General features: G+C 43.6%; 1 protein-coding gene across 1 annotated transcript in view; it reads right to left on the bottom strand.

Moving 5' to 3' along the window:
- The window catches only part of SGIP1 (SH3GL interacting endocytic adaptor 1), a 1,342,240-nt gene that overhangs the window by 441,209 nt on the left and 874,518 nt on the right, over positions 1-26,513 (bottom strand). Inside the window, exon 17 of the mRNA XM_053693689.1 lies at positions 21,691-21,750. Within this exon, the coding sequence (XP_053549664.1) occupies positions 21,691-21,750 (60 nt within the window). The remainder of the gene's footprint in view (positions 1-21,690; positions 21,751-26,513) is intronic.

Below are 26,513 nucleotides of genomic sequence, written 5' to 3'. Positions count from 1 at the left end.
TGAGAGAAAATATCCCTTAGGGGGCGCTTCCCACTAAATCCAAAAAATAATAACAAAAAACAGAAAAGAAACTCAATATAGAATGCCCATATAATCCAAGATGAAAGGCAGATAAAGAAACAGAGGCGCCACAATGGCCTAGTACCACCGAATTTGGAAAATTTGGAAAAAGTATGCAGTGAAGACCAAGTCGCTGCCTTACAAATCTGTTCAACAGAAGCCTCATTCTTGAAAGCCCATGTGGAAGCCACAGCTCTGGTGGAATGAGCTGTAATTCGTTCAGGAGGCTGCATTCCAGCAGTCTCATAAGCCAATCGGATGATGCTTTTCAGCCAGAATGAAAGAGAGGTAGCAGTCGCTTTCTGACCTCTCCTCTTACCAGAATACACAACAAACAAGGATGATGTTTGTCTGAAATCTTTAGTCGCTTTTAAATAGAACTTTAAAGCACGAACCACATCAAGATTGTGCAACAGTCGTTCCGTCTTAGAAACTGGATTAGGGCACAGAAAAGGAACAATGATTTCCTGGTTAATATTCTTATTAGAAACCACCTTTGGAAGGAAACCAGGTTTAGTACGCAAAACAACCTTATCTGCATGGAACACCAGATAGGGTGAATTACACTGTAAAGCAGACAATTCTGAAACTCTCCGAGCAGAAGAAATAGCTACTAAAAACAAAACTTTCCAAGATAATAACTTGATATCTATGGAATGCAAAGGTTCAAACAGAACCCCTTGAAGAACTGAAAGAACTAAATTTAGACTCCATGGAGGAGCCACAGGTCTGTAGACAGGCTTGATTCTAACTAGGGCCTGTGCAAACGCCTGCACGTCTGGTACAGCTGCCAGACGCTTGTGTAACAGAATAGACAGAGCAGATATCTGTCCCTTTAAGGAACTAGCTGACAGACCTTTCTCCAAACCTTCTTGGAGAAAAGACAATATCATTGGAATCCTAACCTTACTCCACAAGCAACCCTTGGATTCACACCAACAAAGATATTTCCGCCATATCTTATGGTAAATTTTCCTGGTGACAGGCTTTCTGGCCTGTATCAGAGTGTCTATAACTGATTCAGAGAAACCCCGCTTAGCTAGGATTAAGCGTTCAATCTCCAAGCAGTCAGTTGCAGAGAAACTAGATTTGGATGCTTGAAAGGACCTTGGATTAGAAGATCCTGCCTCAATGGCAGTTTCCATGGTGGGACCGATGACATGTCCACTAGGTCTGCATACCAAGCCCTGCGTGGCCACGCAGGCGCTATCAGAATTACCGAAGCCTTCTCCTGTTTGATTCTGGCTATTAGCCGAGGGAGAAGAGGAAACAGTGGAAAGACATAAGCTAGACTGAATGACCAAGGCGCTATTAATGCATCTATCAATGCCGCCTAGGGATCCCTGGATCTGGATCCGTAAAGGGGAAGTTTGGTGTTCTGACGGGACGCCATCAGATCCAACTCTGGAATGCCCCAAAGCTGGGTCAGCTGAGCAAAAACCTCCGGGGAGTTCCCACTCCCCCGGATGGAAAGTCTGACGACTTAGAAAATCCGCCTCCCAGTTGTCTACCCCTGGGATGTGAATTGCAGATAGATGGCAGGAGTGATTCTCCGCCCATTTGATAATCTTGGATACTTCCTTCATCGCTAGGGAACTCTTTGTTCCTCCCTGATGATTGATGTACGCTACAGTCGTGATGTTGTCCGACTGAAATCTGATGAATTTGGCCTCTGCTAGTTGAGGCCACGCCTGGAGCGTATTAAATATCGCTCTCAGCTCCAAAATGTTTATCGGGAGAAGAGATTCTTCCCGAGACCATAGTCCCTGAGCCTTCAGGGAGTTCCAGACCGCACCCCAGCCTACCAGACTGGCATCGGTCGTGACAATGATCCACTCCGGTCTGCGGAAACTCATTCCCTGAGACAGGTGATCTTGAGACAACCACCAGAGAAGAGAGTCTCTGGTTTTTTGATCCATTTGAATTTGAGGAGACAAATCTGCGTAATCTCCATTCCACTGTTTGAGCATGCACAGCTGCAGTGGTCTGAGATGGATTCGGGCGAAAGGGACTACGTCCATTGCCGCAACCATTAAACCAATTACTTCCATGCACTGAGCCACGGAAGGCTGAGGAATGGAATGAAGAACTCGGCAAGTATTCAACAGTTTTGACTTCCTGACCTCTGTCAGAAAGATTTTCATTTCTACTGAGTCTATTAGTGTTCCCAGAAAGGGAACCCTTGAGAGCGGGGACAGCGAACTCTTTTCTACGTTCACCTTCCACCCGTGAGACCTTAGAAAGGCCAGAACAATGTCCGTATGAGCCTTGGCTCTGTGAAAGGACGACGCCTGTATTAATATGTTGTCTAGGTAAGGTGCTACTGCAATGCCCCGCGGTCTTAGTACCGCTAGAAGGGACCCTAGCACCTTTGTGAAAATTCTAAGAGCGGTGGCCAACCCGAAAGGAAGGGCCACGAACTGGTAATGTTTGTCCAGAAAGGCGAACCTTAGGAACTGATGATGATCTTTGTGGATAGGAATATGTAGGTACGCATCCTTTAGATCCACGGTAGTCATATATTGACCTTCCTGGATCATCGGCAAGATTGTCCGAATGGTTTCCATCTTGAAAGACGGAACTCTGAGGAATTTGTTTAGAATTTTTAGATCCAGGATTGGCCGGAAAGTTCCTTCCTTTTTGGGAACTACGAACAGGTTTGAGTAAAAGCCCAGTCCTTGTTCTGCAATTGGAACTGGGTGTATCACTCCCATTTTTAGTAGATCTTCTACACAGCTTAAGAACGCCTGTTTCTTTGTTTGGTCTGAAGACAAACGAGAAATGTGGAACCTTCCCCTTGGGGGAGAATCCTTGAATTCTAGAAGGTACCCCTGAGCAACTATTTCTAATGCCCAGGGATCTGGAACATCTCTTGCCCAAGCCTGAGCAAAGAGGGAAAGTCTGCCCCCTACTAGATCCGATCCCGGATCGGGGGCTACCCCTTCATGCTGTCTTGGTAGCAGGAGCAGGCTTCTTGGCCTGTTTACACTTATTCCAGCCCTGCAAGGGTTTCCAGGTTGCTTTGGGCTGTGAAGTGTTATCTTGCTTTGCGGCTTAGAGCGGCAAAGAGAATGACTGGGGGGGCGGAGCCTGAGGGGAGCTATATGGACAGCTTTGCTGTGTGCTCTCTTTGCCACTTCCTGTAGGGATTGAGAATATCCCACAAGTAAGGATGAATCCGTGGACTGAATACACCAAGTAAGAGAAAAGCAGCTTTATTGAGAAAATTCTCAGTAGCAGAAGCCTTTCTGTAAACTAATGTGTATTGATAAAGTATGTGTGCATGTACAGAGCATATGTGTTGTGAGTACGTTACGTGTTTATACTCAGTTCCCAGAAGCCAGTAGTTTGATGACTGTGTGCTGTGTGTTACTGCCAGCCATGGTGTTATATTCCATGTTATGTGTGGCGTTGGACATCCAAGGGATTAAGGGCTAGATTTATCAAAGCTGAGGCGTACAGGGGCACATATACGCGCTCCTGTACGCCTCAGCTCACCTGTGGCGGTGCAAAATTACCCGCAGGTAATCACCATTGCACACAAGCGCAATTGCGCTTACGTGCCATCCCACCCCCTGCCCGCGCAAGCCAATCACGCGCGGGCAGGAGCTGTCAATCTCCTTGGTCGGACTCAACCGCAGAGATTGAATTTCACCACCTTAGAGGTGGCGAAGAGGTTAAGGAAGCGGCAGTCTGGTGACCGCTGCTTGATAAATTATGGCGAGCAAGTTCTTGTGAGAACTTGCAGCCGTAGGGCTTTGGTAAATCGAGCCCTAAGTACAGGAGTTAAACACCATATTCTCTTACTAGCAGCCAAAGGGGCCCATTTATCAAGCTCCGTAAGGAGTTTGTGAACCTGTGTTTCTGGCGAGTCTTCAGACTCGCCAGAAACAGCACTTATGAAGCAGCGGTCACAAAGACCGCTGCTCCATAACCCTGTCCGCCTGCTCTGAGCAGGCGGATAGGAATCGCCACAATTCAACCCGATCGATTACGATCGGGTTGATTGACACCTCACTGCTGGAGGCCCATTGGCCGCGAGGCTGCAGGGGGCGGAGTTGCACCAGCAGCTCTTGTGAGCTGCTGGTGCAATGCTGAATAAGGAGAGCATATTGCTCTCCGCATTCAGAGATGTCTGTAGGACCTGATCCGCACTGTCGTATCAGGTCCGACAGACATTTGTTAAATAGGCCTCAAAGGATTTATCTCCATGTTACAGGGGTTATTGTCAACAAGTGGATTCATCACGGTGTTCTGCATGAGGCAAGCATCCAAGATTTATTTTTGTTGTTGTGTGTGTGCTGTAGTCAAGTACCAGGGTTCTCTATACAACTGTCTACATAAAACGTGCACATCTGACAATGGGGAGATGTGGACAGAAACTGACAGATACATAACTGGAGGCAAAGAAACTCCACCATAACTTCTATAAATCCTGTAAACACAAAGGAATGAATAGGAACATACATCATGTGGAATGCAAAAAAACAGTCTAGAGAAGGACTGGATGAAGTTGACATCACAGGTTAGAATTGATGCAGGCAAATCACCCCTTGTCACGAACCCTATTCAGAGCCAAATGGGTTAATTTAGCATTCAAAGTTCCCTTTGTGTTTGGATTACAGTTTTTTAACTGATTTATTTAAACTACCTATGAAAAGTTTCCCTGGGGGGCTGCAGAGACTTCCTGCATTACAGGCCTTCTTGAACTCAGGGCCTAGTAGTAAGTCACTGACACTAACTGACAGCAAACACGAAAGAAACTATCGCCTAGATTTAGAGTTCTGCGGCCAAAGGGGTGCGTTAGCTACGCGTGCTTTCCCCCCCCCCGCACCTTTTAAATACCGCTGGAATTTAGAGTTCACAGAATGGCTGGCTTTTCAGTGCGTTAGGCTCCAAAAAGGGAGCGTAGAGCATAATTTACCGCCACTGCAACTCTAGATACCAGCGGTGCTTACGGACGCGGCCAGCTTCAAAAACGTGCTCGTGCACGATTCCCCCATAGAAAACAATGGGGCCATTTGAGCTGAAAAAAAACCTAACACCTGCAAAAAAGCAGCGTTCAGCTCCTAACGCGGCCCCATTGTTTTCTATGGGGAAACACTTCCTACGTCTGCACCTAACACTCTAACATGTACCCCCGAGTCTAAACACCCCTAACCTTACACTTATTAACCCCTATTCTGCCGCCCCCGCTATCGCTGACCCCTGCATATTATTATTAACCCCTAATCTGCCGCTCCGTATACCGCCGCAGCATACATTATCCCTATGTACCCCTAATCTGCTGCCCCTAACACCGCCGACCCCTATATTATATTTATTAACCCCTAATCTGCCCCCCTCAACGTCGCCTCCACCTGCCTACACTTATTAACCCCTAATCTGCCGAGCGGACCGCACCGCTACTATAATAAAGTTATTAATCCCTAATCCGCCTCACTCCCGCCTCAATAACCCTATAATAAATAGTATTAACCCCTAATCTGCCCTCCCTAACATCACCGACACCTAACTTCAATTATTAACCCCTAATCTGCCGACCGAATCTCGCCGCTACTGTAATAACAGAATTTATGTTTACCTGATAAATTACTTTCTCCAACGGTGTGTCCGGTCCACGGCGTCATCCTTACTTGTGGGATATTCTCTTCCCCAACAGGAAATGGCAAAGAGCCCAGCAAAGCTGGTCACATGATCCCTCCTAGGCTCCGCCTACCCCAGTCATTCGACCGACGTTAAGGAGGAATATTTGCATAGGAGAAACCATATGGTACCGTGGTGACTGTAGTTAAAGAAAATAAATTATCAGACCTGATTAAAAAAACCAGGGCGGGCCGTGGACCGGACACACCGTTGGAGAAAGTAATTTATCAGGTAAACATAAATTCTGTTTTCTCCAACATAGGTGTGTCCGGTCCACGGCGTCATCCTTACTTGTGGGAACCAATACCAAAGCTTTAGGACACGGATGAAGGGAGGGAGCAAATCAGGTCACCTAAATGGAAGGCACCACGGCTTGCAAAACCTTTCTCCCAAAAATAGCCTCAGAAGAAGCAAAAGTATCAAACTTGTAAAATTTGGTAAAAGTGTGCAGTGAAGACCAAGTCGCTGCCCTACATATCTGATCAACAGAAGCCTCGTTCTTGAAGGCCCATGTGGAAGCCACAGCCCTAGTGGAATGAGCTGTGATTCTTTCGGGAGGCTGCCGTCCGGCAGTCTCGTAAGCCAATCTGATGATGCTTTTAATCCAAAAAGAGAGAGAGGTAGAAGTTGCTTTTTGACCTCTCCTTTTACCGGAATAAACGACAAACAAGGAAGATGTTTGTCTAAAATCCTTTGTAGCATCTAAATAGAATTTTAGAGCGCGAACAACATCCAAATTGTGCAACAAACGTTCCTTCTTTGAAACTGGTTTCGGACACAGAGAAGGTACGATAATCTCCTGGTTAATGTTTTTGTTAGAAACAACTTTTGGAAGAAAACCAGGTTTAGTACGTAAAACCACCTTATCTGCATGGAACACCAGATAAGGAGGAGAACACTGCAGAGCAGATAATTCTGAAACTCTTCTAGCAGAAGAAATTGCAACTAAAAACAAAACTTTCCAAGATAATAACTTAATATCAACGGAATGCAAGGGTTCAAACGGAACCCCCTGAAGAACTGAAAGAACTAAATTGAGACTCCAAGGAGGAGTCAAAGGTTTGTAAACAGGCTTAATTCTAACCAGAGCCTGAACAAAGGCTTGAACATCTGGCACAGCGGCCAGCTTTTTGTGAAGTAACACAGACAAGGCAGAAATCTGTCCCTTCAGGGAACTTGCAGATAATCCTTTTTCCAATCCTTCTTGAAGGAAGGATAGAATCCTAGGAATCTTAACCTTGTCCCAAGGGAATCCTTTAGATTCACACCAACAGATATATTTTTTCCAAATTTTGTGGTAAATCTTTCTAGTTACAGGCTTTCTGGCCTGAACAAGAGTATCGATAACAGAATCTGAGAATCCTCGCTTCGATAAGATCAAGCGTTCAATCTCCAAGCAGTCAGCTGGAGTGAAACCAGATTCGGATGTTCGAACGGACCCTGAACAAGAAGGTCTCGTCTCAAAGGTAGCTTCCAAGGAGGAGCCGATGACATATTCACCAGATCTGCGTACCAAGTCCTGCGTGGCCACGCAGGAGCTATCAAGATCACCGACGCCCTCTCCTGATTGATCCTGGCTACCAGCCTGGGGATGAGAGGAAACGGCGGGAACACATAAGCTAGTTTGAAGGTCCAAGGTGCTACTAGTGCATCCACTAGAGCCGCCTTGGGATCCCTGGATCTGGACCCGTAGCAAGGAACTTTGAAGTTCTGACGAGAGGCCATCAGATCCATGTCTGGAATGCCCCACAGCTGAGTGACTTGGGCAAAGATTTCCGGATGGAGTTCCCACTCCCCCGGATGCAATGTCTGACGACTCAGAAAATCCGCTTCCCAATTCTCCACTCCTGGGATGTGGATAGCAGACAGGTGGCAGGAGTGAGACTCCGCCCATAGAATGATTTTGGTCACTTCTTCCATCGCCAGGGAACTCCTTGTTCCCCCCTGATGGTTGATGTACGCAACAGTTGTCATGTTGTCTGATTGAAACCGTATGAACTTGGCCCTCGCTAGCTGAGGCCAAGCCTTGAGAGCATTGAATATCGCTCTCAGTTCCAGAATATTTATCGGTAGAAGAGATTCTTCCCGAGACCAAAGACCCTGAGCTTTCAGGGATCCCCAGACCGCGCCCCAGCCCATCAGACTGGCGTCGGTCGTGACAATGACCCACTCTGGTCTGCGGAATGTCATCCCTCGTGACAGGTTGTCCAGGGACAGCCACCAACGGAGTGAGTCTCTGGTCCTCTGATTTACTTGTATCTTCGGAGACAAGTCTGTATAGTCCCCATTCCACTGACTGAGCATGCACAGTTGTAATGGTCTTAGATGAATGCGTGCAAAAGGAACTATGTCCATTGCCGCTACCATCAACCCGATCACTTCCATGCACTGAGCTATGGAAGGAAGAGGAACGGAATGAAGTATCCGACAAGAGTCTAGAAGTTTTGTTTTTCTGGCCTCTGTCAGAAAAATCCTAATTTCTAAGGAGTCTATTATTGTTCCCAAGAAGGGAACCCTTGTTGACGGAGATAGAGAACTCTTTTCCACGTTCACTTTCCATCCGTGAGATCTGAGAAAGGCCAGGACAATGTCCGTGTGAGCCTTTGCTTGAGGAAGGGACGACGCTTGAATCAGAATGTCGTCCAAGTAAGGTACTACAGCAATGCCCCTTGGTCTTAGCACAGCTAGAAGGGACCCTAGTACCTTTGTGAAAATCCTTGGAGCAGTGGCTAATCCGAAAGGAAGCGCCACGAACTGGTAATGTTTGTCCAGGAATGCGAACCTCAGGAACCGATGATGTTCCTTGTGGATAGGAATATGTAGATACGCATCCTTTAAATCCACCGTGGTCATGAATTGACCTTCCTGGATGGAAGGAAGAATAGTTCGAATGGTTTCCATCTTGAACGATGGAACCTTGAGAAACTTGTTTAAGATCTTGAGATCTAAGATTGGTCTGAACGTTCCCTCTTTTTTGGGAACTATAAACAGATTGGAGTAGAACCCCATCCCTTGTTCTCTTAATGGAACGGGATGAATCACTCCCATTTTTAACAGGTCTTCTACACAATGTAAGAATGCCTGTCTTTTTATGTGGTCTGAAGACAACTGAGACCTGTGGAACCTCCCCCTTGGGGGAAGTCCCTTGAATTCCAGAAGATAACCTTGGGAGACTATTTCTAGCGCCCAAGGATCCAGAACATCTCTTGCCCAAGCCTGAGCGAAGAGAGAGAGTCTGCCCCCCACCAGATCCGGTCCCGGATCGGGGGCCAACATTTCATGCTGTCTTGGTAGCAGTGGCAGGTTTCTTGGCCTGCTTTCCCTTGTTCCAGCCTTGCATTGGTCTCCAAGCTGGCTTGGCTTGAGAAGTATTACCCTCTTGCTTAGAGGACGTAGCACTTTGGGCTGGTCCGTTTCTACGAAAGGGACGAAAATTAGGTTTATTTTTTGCCTTGAAAGGCCGATCCTGAGGAAGGGCGTGGCCCTTACCCCCAGTGATATCCGAGATAATCTCTTTCAAGTCAGGGCCAAACAGCGTTTTCCCCTTGAAAGGAATGTTAAGTAGCTTGTTCTTGGAAGACGCATCAGCCGACCAAGATTTCAACCAAAGCGCTCTGCGCGCCACAATAGCAAACCCAGAATTCTGAGCCGCTAACCTAGCCAATTGCAAAGTGGCGTCTAGGGTGAAAGAATTAGCCAATTTGAGAGCATTGATTCTGTCCATAATCTCCTCATAAGGAGGAGAATCACTGTCGACCCGCCTTTATCAGCTCATCGAACCAGAAACATGCGGCTGTAGCGACAGGGACAATGCATGAAATTGGTTGTAGAAGGTAACCCTGCTGAACAAACATCTTTTTAAGCAAACCTTCTAATTTTTTATCCATAGGATCTTTGAAAGCACAACTATCCTCTATGGGTATAGTGGTGCGTTTGTTTAAAGTGGAAACCGCTCCCTCGACCTTGGGGACTGTCTGCCATAAGTCCTTTCTGGGGTCGACCATAGGAAACAATTTTTTAAATATGGGGGGAGGGACGAAAGGAATACCGGGCCTTTCCCATTCTTTATTAACAATGTCCGCCACCCGCTTGGGTATAGGAAAAGCTTCTGGGAGCCCCGGCACCTCTAGGAACTTGTCCATTTTACATAGTTTCTCTGGGATGACCAACTTGTCACAATCATCCAGAGTGGATAATACCTCCTTAAGCAGAATGCGGAGATGTTCCAACTTAAATTTAAATGCAATCACATCAGGTTCAGCTTGTTGAGAAATGTTCCCTGAATCAGTAATTTCTCCCTCAGACAAAACCTCCCTGGCCCCATCAGACTGAGTTAGGGGCCCTTCAGAAATATTAATATCAGCGTCGTCATGCTCTTCAGTATCTAAAACAGAGCAGTCGCGCTTACGCTGATAAGTGTTCATTTTGGCTAAAATGTTTTTGACAGAATTATCCATTACAGCCGTTAATTGTTGCATAGTAAGGAGTATTGGCGCGCTAGATGTACTAGGGGCCTCCTGAGTGGGCAAGACTCGTGTAGACGAAGGAGGGAATGATGCAGTACCATGCTTACTCCCCTCACTTGAGGAATCATCTTGGGCATCATTGTCATTGTCACATAAATCACATTTATTTAAATGAATAGGAATTCTGGCTTCCCCACATTCAGAACACAGTCTATCTGGTAGTTCAGACATGTTAAACAGGCATAAACTTGATAACAAGTACAAAAAACGTTTTAAAATAAAACCGTTACTGTCACTTTAAATTTTAAACTGAATTTTAAACTGAACACACTTTATTACTGCAAATGCGAAAAAACATGAAGGAATTGTTCAAAATTCACCAAATTTTCACCACAGTGTCTTAAAGCCTTAAAAGTATTGCACACCAAATTTGGAAGCTTTAACCCTTTACAGTCCCTGGTATCTGCTTTGCTGAGACCCAACCAAGCCCCAAGGGGAATACGATACCAAATGACGCCTTCAGAAAGTCTTTTCTAAGTATCAGAGCTCCTCTCACATGCGACTGCATGCCATGCCTCTCAAAAACAAGTGCGCAACACCGGCGCGAAAATGAGGCTCTGCCTATGCTTTGGGAAAGCCCCTAAAGAATAAGGTGTCTAAAACAGTGCCTGCCGATATTATTATATCAAAATACCCAGATAAAATGATTCCTCAAGGCTAAATATGTGTTAATAATCAATCGATTTAGCCCAAAAAAAGTCTACAGTCTTCATAAGCCCTTTTTGAAGCCCTTATTTACAATCGTAATAAACATGGCTTACCGGATCCCAGAGGGAAAATGACAGCTTCCAGCATTACATTGTCTTGTTAGAATGTGTCATACCTCAAGCAGCAAGAGACTGCTCACTGTTCCCCCAACTGAAGTTAATTGCTCTCAACAGTCCTGTGTGGAACAGCCATGGATTTTAGTGACGGTTGCTAAAATCATTTTCCTCATACAAACAGAAATCTTCATCTCTTTTCTGTTTCTGAGTAAATAGTACATACCAGCACTATTTCAAAATAACAAACTCTTGATTGAATAATAAAAACTACAGTTAAACACTAAAAAACTCTAAGCCATCTCCGTGGAGATGTTGCCTGTACAACGGCAAAGAGAATGACTGGGGTAGGCGGAGCCTAGGAGGGATCATGTGACCAGCTTTGCTGGGCTCTTTGCCATTTCCTGTTGGGGAAGAGAATATCCCACAAGTAAGGATGACGCCGTGGACCGGACACACCTATGTTGGAGAAAAATGGATTAACCCCTAAAGCTAAGTCTAACCCTAACACTAACACCCCCCTAAGTTAAATATAATTTAAATCTAACTAAATAAATTAACTCTTATTAAATAAATTATTCCTATTTAAAGCTAAATACTTACCTGTAAAATAAACCCTAATATAGCTACAATATAAATTATAATTATATTATAGCTATTTTAGGATTTATATTTATTTTACAGGTAACTTTGTATTTATTTTAACCAGGTACAATAGCTATTAAATAGTTAAGAACTATTTAATAGCTAAAATAGTTAAAATAATTACAAAATTACCTGTAAAATAAATCCTAACCTAAGTTACAATTAAACCTAACACTACACTATCAATAAATTAATTAAATACAATACCTACAATTATACCTAACACTATACTATCAATAAATAAATTAAATAAACTACCTACAATTATCTACAATTAAACCTAACACTACACTATCAATAAATTAATTAAATACAATATCTACAAATAAATACAATGAAATAAACTAGCTAAAGTACAAAAAATAAAAAAGAACTAAGTTACAAAAAATAAAAAAATATTTACAAACATTAGAAAAATATTACAACAATTTTAAACTAATTACACCTACTCTAAGCCCCCTAATAAAATAACAAAGCCCCCCAAAATAAAAAAATGCCCTACCCTATTCTAAATTAAAAAAGTTCAAAGCTCTTTTACCTTACCAGCCCTGAACAGGGCCCTTTGCGGGGCATGCCCCAAAGAATTCAGCTCTTTTGCCTGTAAAAAAAACACATACAATACCCCCCCCCCCAACATTACAACCCACCACCCACATACCCCTAATCTAACCCAAACCCCCCTTAAATAAACCTAACACTAAGCCCCTGAAGATCTTCCTACCTTATCTTCACCCTGCCAGGTTCACCGATCCGTCCTCGGAAGTCTTGATCCAAGCCTCGGAAGTCTTGATCCAAGCCCAAGCGGGGGGCTGAAGAGTGACGTCCATCCTCGGGCTGAAGTCTGGATCCAAGCGGCGGCTGAAGAAATCCATCATCGGGCTGAAGTCGGAAGTCCATCATCGGGATGAAGTCTTCTATCAAGCAGCATCTTCAATCTTCTTTCTTCCGGAGCGGAGCCATCTTGTTCCCAGCCGACGCGGATCCATCCTCTTCTAACGACGCCTACTAGCCGAATGACGGTTCCTTTAAATGACGTCATCCAAGATGGCGTCCGTCGAATTCCGATTGGCTGATAGGATTCTATCAGCCAATCGGAATTAAGGTAGGAAAATTCTGATTGGCTGATGGAATCAGCCAATCAGATTCAAGTTCAATCCGATTGGCTGATCCGATCAGCCAATCAGATTGAGCTCGCATTCTATTGGCTGTTCCGATCAGCCAATAGAATGCGAGCTCAATCTGATTGGCTGATTCCATCAGCCAATCAGAATTTTCCTACCTTAATTCCGATTGGCTGATAGAATCCTATCAGCCAATCGGAATTCGACGGACGCCATCTTGGATGACGTCATTTAAAGGAACCGTCATTCGGCTAGTAGGCGTCGTTAGAAGAGGATGGATCCGCGTCGGCTGGGAACAAGATGGCTCCGCTCCGCTCCGGAAGAAAGAAGATTGAAGATGCTGCTTGATAGAAGACTTCATCCCGATGATGGACTTCCGACTTCAGCCCGATGATGGATTTCTTCAGCCGCCGCTTGGATCCAGACTTCAGCCCGAGGATGGACGTCACTCTTCAGCCCCCCGCTTGGGTTGGATCAACACTTCCGTGGCTTGGATCAAGAATTCCGAGGACGGATCGGTGAACCTGGCAGGGTGAAGATAAGGTAGGAAGATCTTCAGGGGCTTAGTGTTAGGTATATTTAAGGGGGCTTTGGGTTAGATTAGGGGTATGTGGGTGGTGGGTTGTAATGTTGGGGGGGGGTATTGTATGTGTTTTTTTTTACAGGCAAAAGAGCTGAATTCTTTGGGGCATGCCCCGCAAAGGGCCCTGTTCAGGGCTGGTAAGGTAAAAGAGCTTTGAACTTTTTAAATTTAGAATAGGGTAGAGCATTTTTTTATTTTGGGGGGCTTTGTTATTTTATTAGGGGGCTTAGAGTAGGTGTAATTAGTTTAAAATTGTTGTAATATTTTTCTAATGTTTGTAAATATTTTTTTATTTTTTGTAACTTAGTTTTTTTTTATTTTTTGTACTTTAGATAGTTTATTTCATTGTATTTATTTGTAGATATTGTATTTAATTAATTTATTGATAGTGTAGTGTTAGGTTTAATTGTAGATAATTGTAGGTATTTTATTTAATTAATTTATTGATAGTGTAGTGTTAGGTTTAATTGTAACTTAGGTTAGGATTTATTTTACAGGTAATTTTGTAATTATTTTAACTATTTTAGCTATTAAATAGTTCTTAACTATTTAATAGCTATTGTACCTGGTTAAAATAAATACAAAGTTACCTGTAAAATAAATATAAATCCTAAAATAGCTATAATATAATTATAATTTATATTGTAGCTATATTAGGGTTTATTTTACAGGTAAGTATTTAGCTTTAAATAGGAATAATTTATTTAATAAGAGTTAATTTATTTCGTTAGATTTAAATTATATTTAACTTAGGGGGGTGTTAGTGTTAGGGTTAGACTTAGCTTTAGGGGTTAATCCATTTATTACAGTAGCGGCGAGGTTCGGTCGGTAGATTAGGGGTTAATAATTGAAGTTAGGTGTCGGCGATGTTAGGGAGGGCAGGTTAGGGGTTAATACTATTTATTATAGGGTTATTGAGGCGGGAGTGAGGCGGATTAGGGGTTAATAACTTTATTATAGTAGCGGTGCGGTCCGCTCGGCAGATTAGGGGTTAATAAATATAATATAGGGGTCGGCGGTGTTAGGGGCAGCAGATTAGGGGTACATAGCTATAATGTAGGTGGCGGTGGTGTACGGAGCGGCAGATTAGGGGTTAATAATAATATGCAGGGGTCAGCGATAGCGGGGGCGGCAGATTAGGGGTTAATAAATATAATATAGGGGTCGGCGGTGTTAGGGGCAGCAGATTAGGGGTACATAGGGATAACGTAGTTGGCGGCAGTGTACGGAGCGGAAGATTAGGGGTTAAAAAATGTAAATATAGTGGCGGCGATGTGGGGGGACCTCGGTTTAGGGGTACATAGGTAGTTTATGGGTGTTAGTGTACTTTAGAGCACAGTAGTTAAGAGCTTTATAAACCGGCGTTAGCCCAGAAAGCTCTTAACTACTGACTTTTTTCTGCGGCTGGAGTTTTGTCGTTAGATTTCTAACGCTCACTTCAGCCACGACTCTAAATTCCGGCGTTAGAAAGATCCCATTGAAAAGATAGGATACGCAATTGACGTAAGGGGATCTGCGGTATGGAAAAGTCGCGGCTGCAAAGTGAGCGTTAGACCCTTTCCTGACTGACTCCAAATACCGGCGGTAGCCCAAAACCAGCGTTAGGAGCCTCTAACGCTGGTTTTGACGGCTACCGCCCAACTCTAAATCTAGGCCTATGTGCACTACTCTGTAATTTAGTTGCTGTCTGTCTGAGTGTGCTGAATGCTGCCTGTCATAATGGTATGCTGCCTGTCATAATGGTATGCTGAATGCTGCCTGTCATAATGGTATGCTGAATGCTGCCTGTCATAATGGTATGCTGACTGCTATAATGGTATGCTGAATGCTGCCTGTCATAATGGTACGCTGCCTGTCATAATGGTATGCTGAATGCTGCCTGTCATAATGGTATGCTGACTGTCCTAATGGTATGCTAAATGCTGCCTGTCATAATAGTATGCTAAATGCTGCCTGTCATAATGGTATGCTGACTGTCATAATGGTATGCTGACTGTCCTAATGGTATGCTAAATGCTGCCTGTCATAATAGTATGCTAAATGCTGCCTGTCATAATGGTATGCTGACTGTCCTAAGCGTTAGACCCTTTCCTGACTGACTCCAAATACCGGCGGTAGCCCAAAACCAGCGTTAGGAGCCTCTAACGCTGGTTTTGACGGCTACCGCCCAACTGTAAATCTAGGCCTATGTGCACTACTCTGTAATTTAGTTGCTGTCTGTCTGAGTGTGCTGAATGCTGCCTGTCATAATGGTATGCTGAATGCTGCCTGTCATAATGGTATGCTGAATGCTGCCTGTCATAATGGTATGCTGACTGCTATAATGGTATGCTGAATGCTGCCTGTCATAATGGTATGCTGCCTGTCATAATGGTATGCTGAATGCTGCCTGTCATAATGGTATGCTGACTGTCATAATGGTATGCTGACTGTCCTAATGGTATGCTAAATGCTGCCTGTCATAATAGTATGCTAAATGCTGCCTGTCATAATGGTATGCTGACTGTCCTAATGGTATGCTGAATGCTGCCTGTTATAATGGTATGCTGACTGCTGCCCGTCATAATGGTATGCTGACTGCTGTCTGTCATAATGGCATGCTGACTGCTGCCTGTCATAATGGTATGCTGAATGCTGCCTGTCATAATGGTATGCTGAATGATGCCTGTCATAATGGTTTGCTGCCTACCATAATGGTATGCTGAATGCTGCCTGTCATAATGGTATGCTGACTGCTGCCTGTCATAATGGTATGCTGCCTGCTGCCTGTCATAATGGTATGCTGACTGCTGCCTGTCATAATGGTATGTTAAATGCTGCCTGTCATAATGGTATGCTGACTGTCATAATGGTATGCTGACTGCTGACAGTCATAATGGTATGCTGACTGCTGCCTGTCATAATGGTATGCTGAATGCTGCCTGTCATAATGGTGTGCTGATTGCTGCCTGACATAATGGTATGCTGACCGCTGCCTGCCATAATGGTATGCTGAATGCTGCCTGTCATAATGGTATGCTGACTGCTGCCTGTCATAATGGTATGCTGAATGCTGCCTGTCATAATGGTATGCTGACTGCCATAATGGTATGCTGACTGCTGCCTGTCATAATGGTATGCTGACTGCTGCCTGTCATAATGGTATTCTGACTGCTGACTGTCATAATGGTATGCTGAATGCTGCCTGTCATAATAGTATGCTGACTGCTGCCTGTCATAATGGTATGCTGACTGCTGCCTGCCATAATGATATGCTGAATGCTGCCTGTCATAATGGTATGCTGAATGCTGCTTGTCATAATGATATGCTGCCTGTCATAATGGTATGCTGCCTGCTGCCTGTCATAATGGTATGCTGAATGCTGCCTGTAATAATGGTATGCTGCCTGTCATAATGGTATGCTGACTGCTGCCTGTCATAATAGTATGCTGACTGCTGCCTGCAATAATGGTATGCTGACTGCTGCCTGTCATAATGGTATGCTTACTGCTGCCTCTCATAATGGTATGCTGACTGCTGCCTGTCATAATGGTATGCTGACTGCTGCCTGTCATAATGGTATGCTGAATGGTGCCTGTCATAATGGTATGCTGACTGCTGCCTGTCATAATGGTATGCTGACTGCTGACTGTAATAATGGTATGCTGACTGCTGCCTGTAATAATGGTATGCTGACTGCTGCCTGTCATAATGGTATGCTGCCTGTCATAATGGTATGCTGACTGCTGCCTGCAATAATGGTATGCTGACTGCTGCCTGTCATAATGGTATGCTTACTGCTGCCTCTCATAATGGTATGCTGAATGGTGCCTGTCATAATGGTATGCTGACTGCTGCCTGTCATAATGGTATGCTGACTGCTGCCTGTCATAATGGTATGCTGACTGCTGCCTGTAATAATGGTATGCTGACTGCTGTCTGTCATAATGGTATGCTGACTGCTGCCTGTCATAATGTTATGCTGACTGCTGCCTGTAATAATGGTATGCTGACTGCTGCCTGTCATAATGGTATGCTGAATGGTGCCTGTCATAATGGTATGCTGACTGCTGCCTGTAATAATGGTATGCTGAATGCTGCCTGTCATAATGGTATGCTGACTGCTGCCTGCCATAATGGTATGCTGAATGGTGCCTGTCATAATGGCATGCTGACTGCTGCCTGTAATAATGGTATGCTGAATGCTGCCTGTCATAATGGTATGCTGACTGCTGCCTGCCATAATGGTATGCTGACTGCTGCCTGCCATAATGGTATGCTGAATGCTGCCTGTCATAATGGTATGCTGAATGCTGCTTGTCATAATGATATGCTGCCTGTCATAATGGTATGCTGCCTGTCATAATGGTATGCTGCCTGCTGCCTGTCATAATGGTATGCTGACTGCTGCCTGTCATAATGGTATGCTGAATGCTGCCTGTAATAATGGTATGCTGACTGCTGCCTGTCATAATGGTATGCTGAATGGTGCCTGTCATAATGGTATGCTGAATGGTGCCTGTCATAATGGTATGCTGACTGCTGCCTGTCATAATGGTATGCTGACTGCTGCCTGTCATAATGGTATGCTGCCTGCTGCCTGTCATAATGGTATGCTGACTGCAGCATTCAGCACATAGATTAAAAGCATCTAAATCACAGAGTTTGTAACTTGCTTGCATTCCAGGAATACCAGCCCAACAGTCTGTGGCTGCAGTGAAGTCTCAGACTTCATCCATGCCTCACTTTTTTGTGGATATTGTCAGAGCACATACTATGCAAAGCTATAGCCTACCTACCTACCTTACTGATGAGAAGCTCCAACTCGAATGACATCAGTACTGGTGCATACCGCCACAAAAAAGCACTGATTATGTGTATACAGTGCAGATAAGTATAATGTAGAATTCAAATGCATTATACTGTACTGTAAAATTGTTCATTATACATTTTTTTATGTTTGCTAAATGTAAAAACTGTGCTTTTTAAATTGTTGAAGTTTTGGTCTATAAACAAGGTTAAAGAGACAGTCTAGTCAAAATGAAAATGTCATGATTCAGATAGGGCATGCACTTTTAAACAACTTTACAATTTACTTTAATCATCAGCTGCAATTCACACATGAAGACCACAGATAGACAAAATGTACATCTGAGGGAGCGAAACTGCCTAGTACCAATGATCAGTTAGTCTCTCTAAGGATTTTGGTTGGAAACAGGGTGTGGACCTGTTGCCCAATCTGCCTAGAGAGCTATGGATGCACCTTACTGACAAGGCCCACACAAGCCCATGGGGCATATGTATCAAGCTCCGTATGAAACGCCAGTTATGAAGCAGCGGTCACAAAGACCCCTGCTCCATAACCTGTCCGACTGCTCTGAGCAGGCGGACAGACATCGCCGGAAATCAACCCGATCGAGTATGATCACGTTGATTGACACCCCCCTGCTGGCGGCCCATTGGCTGTGAGTCTGCAGGGGGGCGGCGTTGCACCAGCAGCTCTTGTGAGCTGCTGGTGCAATGCTGAATACGGCGAGCGTATTGCTCGCCGTATTCAGCGATGTCTGTCGGACCTGATCCGCACTGTCATTGATAACTAGGGGCCAATGTCTCTAATTCAGAGAGGGACTGCCTGGTATTTTGGAGCTGGACTGTCATTTTTAGGCAGAACCCAACTGATATAATGCAGCGAAGTACTGTGAAATGCATATTCTGGACAAAAAGAGGTTGTTTATGGGTTGATGACTAGTTGCAAAACTCTTATTTTTTGATGTGCTCAACTGGATTTTCCAGTTATATTGTTTAATTAATTTGATACGTTTTGCTAATTCAAATGGCATTTATTCCAATGCATTGGAATGTCCGAGAAAACACAGCAAAAACCACCAGAGCTTTCATTTAAAAATTTTGCACAGATATTCTGAAGGTTTGGAATGGCAGCCCTTTAAAAAGGGACAGTAAAGGCAAAATTAAACTTAAATGCATGGGATAGAGCAAGAGATTTTACACAATTTTGCAATTTACTTCTATTTGATAACAGAAGTAAATTGTATAAAATGCTCTGAATCATGAAAGTTTAATTTTCACTTGTTACTTTTAAGACAAATTAGACCACCATGCAGGAATAATGTAGGTACCATATGGGTGCAAGTTTATAGATGTGAGGAGATTTGTTTGTTTTCCATCAGCATCTTATCAGGTGTAGCCCAAATTTGTCACATCTGTAAACTACAAATCCTCTCTCCGACAAAGAATGAAAAAGGACTAAGCAATTCATACCATCTTTTTTATTCTAAACAGAGTTTTGTATTTGGCAAATTACAAGATGTTCGGCACTAAACCACACAATGCAGGATCTGCAATGAAAACTAGACACAAAAATAAATAAATAAATAAAAATAAAGTGATTTATTAGAGAAACAAATCATAAAAATACCCCTGGTTTACTGCATTTCGTTCTGAAACTAGATTCATTAGAAACAAATATGAAAATACAGATATAAGGCTCTATTTATGAAGCTGCGATGGCAAGGTCTTCAGACTAATGCTTCTTAAACCACTTCGCCACCTGATATGTGGTGTATCTCAATCCCCTCAGACTTTACCAGAAGATGTACGCCCTGCCTGCCCGGTCGTTGGTAAATCTGCGTTATAGTGTGCCACACTTTTCTCTAATAAATCTGGTGCCGGAATGAACCTAATGCCACAAGCTATGGCAATTTTCAAGATTTGTTTCACTAACTAATCACTTATTTTGATTTTTTCGCATGTCTAATGAAGACCAATACATATACAATACTTTCACATCTCATTTTTCAAGATTTACTAAGATATTATGGAACATTTTAACTCAATTGTAACAGGAACATTAGAAATAAAAATCCCTTCATGTAGAAGGTCAATGCCGATAGCACTGAAAATTAAAAGGCAAATTAATCTCTCTCAAAATAGCCTAAATTCTTTTTTTTTAATCTAATATTAAAGATACTTTAAAAAAAAAAAAATGTTTATTTTCCCCAAAAATTAGCATCATGCACAGTAAAAACATCATTATGTTCTTGCATTTTTATCTAAGTTAGTCTCCCTAAGGATTTTGGTTGGAAACAGGGTGTGGACCTGTTGCCCAATCTGCCTATCTAAACAAATTGTCCTTTCTACTGCGCTCAGAGAGTCTGGTAATGATCCTGCAGGATTCTGATCCTTGACCCAGCTATAGGCTACGATTCCTTATATCTGTGCCACAGCATACTAACAATGCATAACAAGACAGACCATTTTATTCTTTTCAAATTGCTTAGTTCTCTTTGTATCCTTTGTTAAAGAGTAATCCTAGCCATATACAAAATATTTTAAATGTCCCTTTAATTAAAGGAAGATTAAGCCTGAAAGACTTTATCGCTTCTCTATGAATCGCCTCCTTCTTTCTGTAAACAGCAGAACTGAACATCAAGCTTCCAAATGTCCATACACTTTATCTGCATTATTACACTATTGCTTGCCTGTAACTATGTGTTTAACCACAACAAAGTTAAAATCAGTTCCTGAGCTGAACATGAGCTGGTGAGTCAATTACAATTGGCATATGTGTATAGCTGTCAATTACTTGCTATGCGGAGGTAAAGATTGGCAGTGCACAGCCCCTCTGGAGCTGACTTTAACTATGTGTTTAACCGCTATCTATATTGGTTTAGAGTATTTTCTTATTTAAAGGGCCATAAAGATGCAATAACAATCTTTTTTGGAGAAGAAATGCAAAGGTTTTGAGTCCAAGTCATCGGCTTCAAACAAAAACAGTTTTGGGTTGTCATCCCCAGGAAACAGCATTTATAGGTTTTAGCCGGCACAAGATTTCATTTCTCTCCAACCATTTTTCCCCATAGTTGACTAACTCCATGTCCCCTCTACAAGCCTCAAGATGTTCACATAAGAGTTTGAAAAAAGCCCTGGTTGACAGAGACAAGTTCCTTACAAAAATAACGGAGTTTACTGAGAACTCTGGAAAGAGTCTCCATAGTTTGTGTCACAGAAAATAAAGTATGGTTTTGCTATTGTTGTTGCTTTCTCTTTGCTTCATAAAAAGTCAAAGGAGGGAAGGATTAATCAGTATAAAACATATTCTTGATTAAGTAGCCATAGCATTTCAAATAGTCATATTTTTTTAATAAAAAAAAATGAAGATTCCTAACCATAAACTAGGTTGCCGTATGGATTAAAAAGCAACATGTCCATCAGCATCAGCAAGCAGCCACGTAGAGTGACCACAAAGCGCTCTTATTCCCCACTAGAGGGGATTCACTCAGTCGTATATACAATATGCAGGACAGGGACATGGGAGTGGGCAGATTTGGGTACGCTATGCACTACTTACCTTCAAAAGTCAAATAAAACTTTCCTCTGTCAAACCAAATGAGGGAAGGCTGTTCATTCTCTGTGTGGACAGATGTATAGAAGCGGGCGGAAAAAAAAAGTTTAAAGAGAGGGAGAGAGAAGGACACAGAGTCAGATCAGGATAATACTAGAGTAATGGGTTGGGAAATGGTATTGCAAGCCATACTGCACCAAGCTAAGCCCTTCCACTGCTGTACAGGTAAGTAAACCTGCTAGCTGCAGAAGGGTTAAAGAGATTTAATAGTGCAATAAAAAAGTGCTCTATTGCACAAGGGTATTTTATTATTGCATGTTGACTTGTCTCTAACTGTGTTTAACCCATGCATTGCCACTCCTAATCAGGACACATCCAGTGACTGAAGGCTATGACCATACATACTCAATGACACTTTACTGACTGTTACAAAAGAGGAATAAGTGAACTTGGAAATTAATATTTTAGATCAATTTAAATGCGCTAAACAATACAGGAACGGATATTAGGAGCTGAAAAAAAGGACATTTATGCTTACCTGATAAATATATTTATTTTACGATATGGCGAGTCCACGGATTTCATCCTTACTTATGGGATTACGCCTCCTGGTCAGCAGGAAGTGGCAAAGAGCACCACAGCAGAGCTGTTAAATAGCTCCTCCCCTCCCTCCCACTCCAGTCATTCGACCAAAGTTAGGAAGAGAAAGGAAAAGCCAAGGTGCAGAGGTGACTGAAGTTTAACAAAAATAAAAACCTGTCTGAAAAATTGACAGGGTGGGCCGTGGACTCGTAATATCGTAAAATAAATAAATTTATCAGGTAAGCATAAATTTCCTTTTCTTTTACAAGATATGACAAGAAGTCCACGGATTTCATCCTTACTTGTGGGATACAATACCAAAGCTACAGGACAAGGATGAAAGGGAGGGACAAGACAGGAACCTAAACGGAAGGCACCACTGCTTGAAGAACCTTTCTCCCAAAAACAGCCTCTAACGAGGCAAAAGTATCAAATTTGTAAAATTTGGAAAAAATGTGAAGAGACGACCAAGTTGCAGCCTTGCAAATCTGTTCAACAGAAGCATCATTCTTAAATGCCCATGAGGAAGCCACAGCCCTAGTGGAATGAGCCGTAATTCTTTCAGGAGGCTGCTGTCCAGCAGTCTCATAAGCAAGACGGATGATACTCTTCAGCCAAAAAGAAAGGGAGGTAGCCGTAGCTTTCTGGCCCCTACGTTTTCCAGAAAAAAACAACAAATAATGAAGATGATTGACAAAATTCTTTAGTCGCCTGCAAGTAAAACTTCAGGGCACGGACCACGTCCAAGTTATGTAACAGACGCTCCTTCTTAGAAGGATTAGGACACAATGAAGGAACAATAATCTCCTGATTAATATTTTTGTTGGAAACAACCTTAGGAAGAAAACCAGGTTTGGTACGTAACACTACCTTATCGGAATGAAAAATAAGATAAGGAGAATCACATTGTAATGCTAAAAGCTCAGAAACTCTGCGAGCAGAAGAAATAGCAACCAAAAACAAAACTTTCCAAGATAACATTTTAATATCTATGGAATGCATAGGTTCAAACGGAACCCCTTGAAGAACCTTAAGAACTAAATTCAAACTCCAAGGAGGAGCAATAGGTCTAAACATAGGCCTGATTCTAGTTAGAGCCTGACAAAAAGATTGAACGTCTGGAACATCTGACAGACGTTTGTGTAACAGAACAGACAAAGCAGAAATCTGTCCCTTTAAGGAATTTGCTGACAACCCTTTCTCCAGTCCTTCTAGGAGAAAAGATAAAATCCTGGGAATCCTAACCCTACTCCATGAGTAGCCCTTGGATTCGCACCAATAAAGATATTTACGCCATATCTTATGGTAAATCTTTCTAGTAACAGGCTTACGTGAATGAATCAAGGTATCAATGACTGAATCAGAGAACCCTCGCTTAGATAAAAGCAAGAGTTCAATCTTCAAGCAGTTAGCTGCAGAGAAACTAGATTCGGGTGATGGAAGGGTCCCTGAATGAGAAGGTCCTGCCTCACTGAAAGTTTCCACGGTGGCAGAGAGGACATGTCCACCAGATCCACATACCAAGTCCTGCGCGGCCACGCAGGAGCGATTAGAATTAACGAAGCCCTCTCCTGTTTGATCCGTGCAATCACCCGGGGAAGGAGAGCAAACGGTGGAAACACATAAGCTAGGTTGAACGACCAAGGCACTGCCAAAGCGTCTATCAGTTCGGCCTGAGAATCCCTTGATCTGGATCCGTATCTTGGGAGTTTGGCATTCTGACAAGACGCCATCAGATCCAATTCCGGTCTGCCCCACCTGAGAATCAGAGCGGCAAAGACCTCCGGATGGAGTTCCCATTCCCCCGGATGAAACGTCTGTCTGCTCAAAAAGTCCGCTTCCCAGTTGTCCACTCCTGGGATGTAGATTGCTGACAGATAACAAGTGTGAGCCTCCGGCCACCGAATTATCTAGGATACTTTTGTCATCGCTAAAGAATTCCTTGTTCCTCCCTGATGATTGATGTAAGCCACAGTCGTGATGTTGTCCGACTGAAACCGGATGAATTTGGCCAAAGCCAACTGAGGCCAAGCCTGAAGCGCATTGAATATCGCTCTTAATTCCAGAATACTGATTGGGAGTAGAGACCTCGACCGAGTCCACACACCCTGAGCCTTCAGGGAATTCCAGACTGCACCCCATTCCACCCTGAGAAAAAAAGTACTCACTGGCACCATTTAAAAATAATAAACTCTTGATTGAAGAATCTAAACTAACACCTCACTTTACCTCTTCCTATCACTAACACAGGCAAAGAGAATGACTGGAGTGGGAGGGAAGGGAGGAGCTATATATACAGCTCTGCTGTGGTGCTCTTTGCCTCCTCCTGCTGACCAGGAGGTGTAATCCCATAAGGATGAAATCCGTGGACTCGTCATATCTTGTAAAAGAAATAAGGTTCTTATGCGACTTTACAGATCACATCTCCAAACTAGTTCAAAGCAAACGGGTACATAGTCTAAAAATAAAACTTTCAAAGAAACACTTTACAATCTAAAGGGAAACAGATTATATGATACTGTCAAGTATATTAACGGACTAAGAGCTAGATTTACAACTCCCTGGACGAACACAGGTGGGCGTTTCCGACCCCGGTCCGTCCGGCATTGTCCGTCCGGCATTGTGTCTAGTGGCAGCAATATGTTGTCAGCATTTAATACTGCACACTTCACCTAGTGTGCATCTCCACCCCCAGTCCGTCCGGCATTGTGTTTAGTGGCAGCAATATGTTGTCAGCATTTAATACTGTACCCTTCACCTAGTGTGCATCTCCGCCCCCTGTCTGTCCGGCATTGTGTCTAGTGGCAGCAATATGTTGTCAGCATTTAATACTGCACACTTCACCTAGTGTGCATCTCCGCCCCTGTCTGTCCGGCATTGTGTCTAGTGGCAGCAATATGTTGTCAGCATTTAATATTGCACACTTCACCTAGTGTGCATCTCCACCCCTGTCTGTCCGGCATTGTGTCTAGTGGCAGCAATATGTTGTCAGCATTTAATACTGTACACTTCACCTAGTGTGCATCTCCGCCCCCTGTCTGTCCGGCATTGTGTCTAGTGGCAGCAATATGTTTTCAGCATTTAATACTGCACACTTCACCTAGTGTGCATCTCCGCCCCCTGTCTGTCCGGCATTGTGTCTAGTGGCAGCAATATGTTGTCAGCATTTAATACTGTACACTTCACCTAGTGTGCATCTCCGCCCCCTGTCTGTCCGGCATTGTGTCTAGTGGCAGCAATATGTTGTCAGCATTTAATACTGTACACTTCACCTAGTGTGCATCTCCGCCCCTGTCTGTCCGGCATTGTGTCTAGTGGCAGCAATATGTTGTCAGCATTTAATACTGTACACTTCACCTAGTGTGCATCTCCGCCCCCTGTCTGTCCGGCATTGTGTTTAGTGGCAGCAATATGTTGTCAGCATTTAATACTGCACAATTCACCTAGTGTGCATCTCCGCCCCCTGTCTGTCCGGCATTGTGTCTAGTGGCAGCAATATGTTGTCAGCATTTAATACTGTACACTTCACCTAGTGTGCATCTCCGCCCCTGTCTGTCCGGCATTGTGTCTAGTGGCAGCAATATGTTGTCAGCATTTAATACTGTACACTTCACCTAGTGTGCATCTCCGCCCCTGTCTGTCCGGCATTGTGTTTAGTGGCAGCAATATGTTGTCAGCATTTAATACTGCACACTTCACCTAGTGTGCATCTCCGCCCCTGTCTGTCCGGCATTGTGTCTAGTGGCAGCAATATGTTGTCAGCATTTAATACTGTACACTTCACCTAGTGTGCATCTCCGCCCCTGTCTGTCCGGCATTGTGTCTAGTGGCAGCAATATGTTGTCAGCATTTAATACTGTACACTTCACCTAGTGTGCATCTCCGCCCCTGTCTGTCCGGCATTGTGTCTAGTGGCAGCAATATGTTGTCAGCATTTAATACTGCACACTTCACCTAGTGTGCATCTCCGCCCCTGTCTGTCCGGCATTGTGTTTAGTGGCAGCAATATGTTGTCAGCATTTAATATTGTACACTTCACCTAGTGTGCATCTCCGCCCCCTGTCTGTCCGGCATTGTGTTTAGTGGCAGCAATATGTTGTCAGCATTTAATACTGCACACTTCACCTAGTGTGCATCTCCACCCCCTGTCTGTCCGGCATTGTGTCTAGTGGCAGCAATATGTTGTCAGCATTTAATACTGTACACTTCACCTAGTGTGCATCTCCGCCCCTGTCTGTCCGGCATTG

Source organism: Bombina bombina, chromosome 10, assembly GCF_027579735.1.
Source record: "Bombina bombina isolate aBomBom1 chromosome 10, aBomBom1.pri, whole genome shotgun sequence".
Classification (NCBI taxonomy): Eukaryota; Metazoa; Chordata; class Amphibia; order Anura; family Bombinatoridae; genus Bombina; species Bombina bombina.
Note: the sequence above shows the minus strand (reverse complement) of the source record. Positions and strands in the feature narration are given on the sequence as shown.